Source organism: Gymnoscopelus microlampas, assembly GCF_963454915.1.
Source record: "Gymnoscopelus microlampas genome assembly, chromosome: 22".
NCBI lineage: Eukaryota > Metazoa > Chordata > Actinopteri > Myctophiformes > Myctophidae > Gymnoscopelus > Gymnoscopelus microlampas.
In genome coordinates this window covers 5,452,693-5,458,692 of record NC_139959.1, presented here as the reverse complement: position 1 = coordinate 5,458,692, position 6,000 = coordinate 5,452,693, and the positions used below count along the sequence as shown (strand labels likewise).

Here is a 6,000-nt window from a genome sequence, read left to right as displayed (position 1 = left end):
GTTCCATCATGTCGCAAATATTTTGTGTGAACTAGGTTTAAAGTCTTCATCGGGCTGTGTTTGCCAGATCTTAGATGAAAGAAGAGGTGATCTCATTTCTGACATATTTACTATGTGCTTACAGTACATCTTGTACAGTACATATACGAATGGCTTATTTGAGGGTGGGTAGATACTGTGAACCTAATAAAGACCAAGTTGTATTGAACATATGACTAACCTTTTCCAGTACGGACAGACACACCCTCTTACCACGGACAGACAGTGTTCACACAAGAGATGTGCTGTGTGGCACAACGTGCACACACACAGTGGGGAAGTCACACAGACACACCCAGGTTGTGTAACCTGAGCCGTCCACACCTATCCTTACTTCTCTGTGTAAATGATTCACCAGGCTGGAAGTCATGGGGTTCATATGATCATCACACTGGTCTAACTTCCTCAGAGGGCTCGGAAGTGAAATGATGACTTATGACCATTGCATAAGCTATGTGATACATTCACTATACAGTACGTGCTGCGATTTCCGTGAAATTTGCACGCACATTCCCGCTAGGCCGAGGAAGAAACTTTCAAACATCTTTAACAGCCTTTAACAAATTAGCCTGCTATAACAGGCCGATTAGAGTTTTTACCTATAACTGCACCGATCTGCGTGAAACTTTGCACTCACACTCCCTAGAGGCCAAGGAAAAACCTTTGCACTGCATTTTTCCACATCTGCCTTTTAGAGCGCCACCAGGAGGCTGCCTTTTGTAAAACGACTTTTTTGATATTACTCCTTCAGATTCTGAACAAAAATCATGCATTTTTCACATTGGCCTGTTACAGCACCACCATCAGGTCTAATTTAGCAAAACACATTTTTGGAATAAAATGCCTCAAATCATGAATTCAGTGTCCGATTGCCGTGAAATGCCTAAGAGGAAATGGCACCCTTTTCACATTAGCCTATTATAGCGCCGCCAGGAGGCCACAATAACCTACCTGACCTGGTGGAGACCTGTGCTCCGAGCAGCATTTTTTCTAGTTAGTTATTTCGCTGTTTTCAGAGATTTGGTGTATAGGGGGAAAAAAGAGGGGACCATGTATAGACTGCTGGGGGACCCCGTCAACGAAGTATATCGGGTTAAGTTTTTAAAGATGTCCATACCATACTGTACTTGGCTCAATGCATTTTGTCTGTGTGTTGTTTTTGACATTGATGGCAGACTGAAACCAAGCCGGTGAAGATGATGTACCAGAGCGCTAAGTTCCGCCTTGCCTTCATCCCTGATTTGAACTGTCAGGTAATCAATCAGTTATTCTTCCTTTTATTTAGATCTGTGTAAACGCAAAAGGACACTTTGGTAGGTTTGGGTTGTACCATAATGTAGCTCCAAATATTGGTGAGATATTGTGCTTGTACCTCTATGAGTGAGTGACAAATAGACCCTCCTTGATTCTCCACATAAAGTAACGCAAGTGTCAGGTTTTGTGATGTTACATATTGGCATTATCTGCTTTATTTGAGTTTGTTTATGTGCTAAAAGAGTGACTGAGGGCTGTTGGGACTTTTGGGACTCTTTGGCGATTGGTTCATACTGGATTATCCCGATCCCGATTGGGTCGTTTAGATTTGCAAATGAGAAGAAGTTGCCTTTTACAGCGTCACCAGACCTGAATGCGAGGCTAGCAATTTCAGGGGCTGGAGCCAGGCTAATGGTGAAGCACACCCTTGAGTGTAATATTGCTTAAATCAATGACACAACTATTGAAGATATCTCACCAATATTTGGAGTTACATCAAGGTAACTACACAACCTACCTGTAAACCTCGACCAAAGTGACATTTTGCTTTAAGAAACAAGGAAATGGCTTCTCAGCTCAACCAACCAAGCAGTTTTTTTTTATTGTGATACCCCATAAACCATAACCACAGGTGATTTGATTAATCAGTCCATAATTAGTAATGGTTTTCTATGTTATGTAAAAACATATTACCTTGAGTTTTGATTAATTTGTGTCAAATTGCTTCTACATTATTGTTTATTGGTTGTAAGCAGTATGGCCCACTGTGTTTGTTAGGTCCTGGAGCTGCCTTACACAGGGAAAGACCTGAGCATGCTCATCTTTCTGCCTATTGAGATGGAGGACAATACGACAGGCCTGGAGAAGGTAGGACACACCCGCGCAGATTTGGGGGTAGCTATAAAGTCAATTCCCTCTCTCCAATCTCTGATAATCTAACCCATTATATCCCCAGCTAGAAAAGGCTCTGACCTATGAGAACTTTGTGGACTGGACCAACCCAGACATGATGGATGAGATGAAGGTTCAGCTGGGTTTGCCTAAATTCAAGTTGGAGCAGACGGTCGACATGAAGGAGGTCCTGACCAAGATGGGCATGGTGGACGCCTTTGACATCGCACAGAGCGACTTCTCCGGTACGTGCTACACAGTACCACTCACAGCACAACCGATGGGCTTGCAAGTTTGACACACAGCAGTGGTACCAGTACAGCTGGACTTAATAGGTGGACCTAAAGAAAATAGACAAAATAGAAAATAGAACACTAGCTTTATTGTATTATTATTGGTTTGTGTGTCCTATCAAGCCTACATGGTTATCCAAATAAAGGGAAATATGGATTTAATATTTAGACGCACATATGTCTTTATTGCTACCACACAGGCTAATGCGTTTCATCAGGAGCCTTTTTCATAGAAAAAAGTTTACATATTCTATACACGTTTTACTCTGCTCTGATGAAGGCTTCTGCAAAAACACCTTAGCCTGAGGTAGCAATAAAGACATGCATCTGACTCATCACCTTTACTAAATTACTTTGTTGGAAATATTTGCTGGTTAGATATTGTATGCCTTTCATCATAGTCAAACCTGCAACCTAATATTGTGATTTGGCAAGTCGCAGAATGTTGTTGCAGAGACTTGACACTTGCTTGTGATAGGTAACACACTAAATGTCACCGCACCACGAACAAAATGTTTATTTTACAGCTTACCATAATCACAGTAATCCTTAATCATATTCCATCATATTCAATACAAAATCACTGTATTTTATTAGATAGTATAGCTATTTTCTCCAGCTCCCTGCGGTGCATGAACCCCCCACCACTATTGTGTGGGGTGGGTCTATGATGGACCCACCACGCACAATAGTGGTGGTCCCCAGGTTGCTCTTAGTCAGGATGGTGGTCCCTGGGTCAAAATCTGTTGAAAACCCCTGGTGTAGACAGTAAAAAAAACATCCAGTTTTCTAAGTCTACAGGTTTTAAGGGGTTAAACGATGTGTCCTTCCTCTTGTCTTGCCCTCGCGTCCTCTCCAGGCATGTCTCCAGCCAACGACCTGGTGCTTTCCAAGGTGGTTCACAAGGCGTTCGTGGAGGTGAACGAGGAGGGAACGGAGGCGGCCGCCGCCACCGCCGCCGTCATGATGATGCGCTGCGCCATGATCCCCGCTAGCTTCGTGGCCGACCACCCCTTCCTGTTCTTCATCCGACACAACCCCTCCATGAGCATCCTGTTTGCGGGCCGATACTGCTCCCCTCCGGCTTCTTGAGTTGGTTTCTCAACTCAACTCTGGTCCTGGTCAGCTGGACCATAGCCTCTCACACCAGACAACTTATTCCACAATCTCTGAAGTTCTGTAACTACACGTCCTGAAAGCTGACAACGCAAGCTGTCATCTGTTTGTCATTTCCATTCACGAAAATGTATCTTCATATCTTTTAAAATGAGCTTCTACATGTAACCTGAGTGAATACTTCTCTGTCCCAGACTTAATCAATTCTGGAGTGATTATTTTGCCTTCTTGTTGATTTTTCCTAAAGGGCAGGCCTGCAAAATGTTTCCACAAATGGAAGATTTTTATTAACTACTCAATTCCTTACAAACTCTGCCCCCTGACTGAATCCCACTCCTTCCTGCCTTATCCCACCCCTGTTTATTATTATTACTCTCCGCAAGGAGAGTATTGTCTTCACTTTCTAAATATGACACACCGATTGGTCAAGCCTCACGTGACACGTGACAATACGGTGAAATACTGTGATCTGATTGGCTAGTGACGCATAGCGGCCTATAAATACATGGCGTCACTTTGACAGTGTCTGCGCCACTGTCAAAGTGAGGTAAGACAGGAACCATCACGAAATGGCTGCATGGCTGATACATAATTGGCAGATAGGACAGATAGGACACTTATATAGACAGGAGGGATATGACACTTACACAGACAGGACGGATAGGACACTTACAGTGTACAGACAGGACGGATAGGACACTTATACAGACAGGACGGATAGGACACTTATACAGACAGGACGGATAGGACACTTATACAGACAGGACGGATAGAACACTTACACAGACAGGACGGATAGGACACTTACATAGACAGGAGGGATATGACACTTACACAGACAGGACGGATAGGACACTTACAGTATACAGACAGGACGGATAGGACACTTACAGTATACAGACAGGACGGATAGGACACTTATACAGACAGGACGGATAGGACACTTACACAGACAGGAGGGATAGGACACTTACATAGACAGGACGGATAGGACACTTATACAGACAAGACGGATAGGACACTTATACAGACGGATAGGACACTTATACAGACAGGACGGATCGGACACTTATACAGACAGGATGGATAGGACAGTTAGAACATAAGAATTAGAACATTCCCAACATTCCCAACACAAGTCTGGTAAGAGTGAGGTAAGACAGGAACAATCACGAAATGGTTGAGAAATGGCGGATACTGTAACAATTGGATAGGACACTTACACAGACAGGACGGATAGGACACTTACATAGACAGGACGGATAGGACACTTACATAGACAGGACGGATAGGACACTTATACAGACAGGAGGGATAGGACACGTATACAGACAGGACGGATAGGACACTTATACAGATAGAACATTCCCAACATTCCCAACACAAGTCTTCTGGCGGAGAGTTGTGCTCCGAGGAGCACTTTTTCTAGTTTTTTATTTTTATCTCTTCTTCTCTTCTTTCTTTCTTTTTCCTATTTCTTAACTAAATCTTAGTTATCCTTAATCATGACGATCTGCTTTATCTAATTGTATTTTCAACGGTGTTCATTAAAATCCATATACTGTGCATTTTTGTGAAATAACACACAGATACTGCTATATTGTCTTCTTTTTACTTTCTTGAGTTTTTTCCCCTAAAACAGAGATAAAGGAGAAAAAGTAAAAGGGGGGGGGGGTACACATGAAATGTATTCTTTTCCCTGATAAAAAATATTTATTTAAACTGGAATGCAAAAACAAATGCTCAAATAATTAAAATAAAAGGACGATGGATAGGTGAAAAACAAACATTGTGAGTAATGCGTTCACTCCATATTGATCAAAGATGAAACAGGAACATGTTTTAGTACTGTTGTTGTTTTGTCACAAGATGGGGCACTTTCCTATCATGAGGTCATCAGTGGTGGAAAAAGTACTAAAATGTCTTACTTGTAAAATGATCAATACTGCCATGTAGAAATACTCTGTAAAGTACGAAAAGAAAAAAAATACTCATTATGCAGAAATGTCCATGACATGAAGTCCTTGAAGTCTGTACATGAATGTTCATGTACAGACTTCAAGGAATAAGAAACCCTATGCATGTGGACCCCACTTTCTATCTAGACTAATTGAATGAAATCCATTGGCAGAATCCGCCCTCATAGGTAGAACAAAAGTGTGGTGTGACCGTGACCTTAAAGAGTATTTCTACATTGCAGTATTGATACTTTTGCTTAAGTAAAAATACATTAGTACTTTTCCCACCACTGATTCTACCTAGAAACACCACTTTACACATTAGACAAACATTCAGGAGCATTAGAAGCATGTGGCTGACTTGAGAGATGCACTGCATGTATGCCTATACATGGTACAGTAGCACCCCCTAGAGGATAAAAACTAAACTGTAAACAGTCCTTCCCATT

General features: G+C 42.1%; 1 protein-coding gene across 1 annotated transcript in view; it reads left to right on the top strand.

Moving 5' to 3' along the window:
• The window catches only part of LOC311039086 (leukocyte elastase inhibitor-like), a 13,468-nt gene extending 8,277 nt beyond the window's left edge, over positions 1–5,191 (top strand). Inside the window, exons 7-10 of the mRNA XM_084048728.1 lie at positions 1,215–1,292; positions 2,071–2,160; positions 2,249–2,429; positions 3,337–5,191. Coding sequence (XP_083904854.1) covers positions 1,215–1,292; positions 2,071–2,160; positions 2,249–2,429; positions 3,337–3,569 — 582 coding nt within the window. The 3' untranslated portion in view covers positions 3,570–5,191. The remainder of the gene's footprint in view (positions 1–1,214; positions 1,293–2,070; positions 2,161–2,248; positions 2,430–3,336) is intronic.
• Positions 5,192–6,000: the final 809 nt, after the last annotated feature.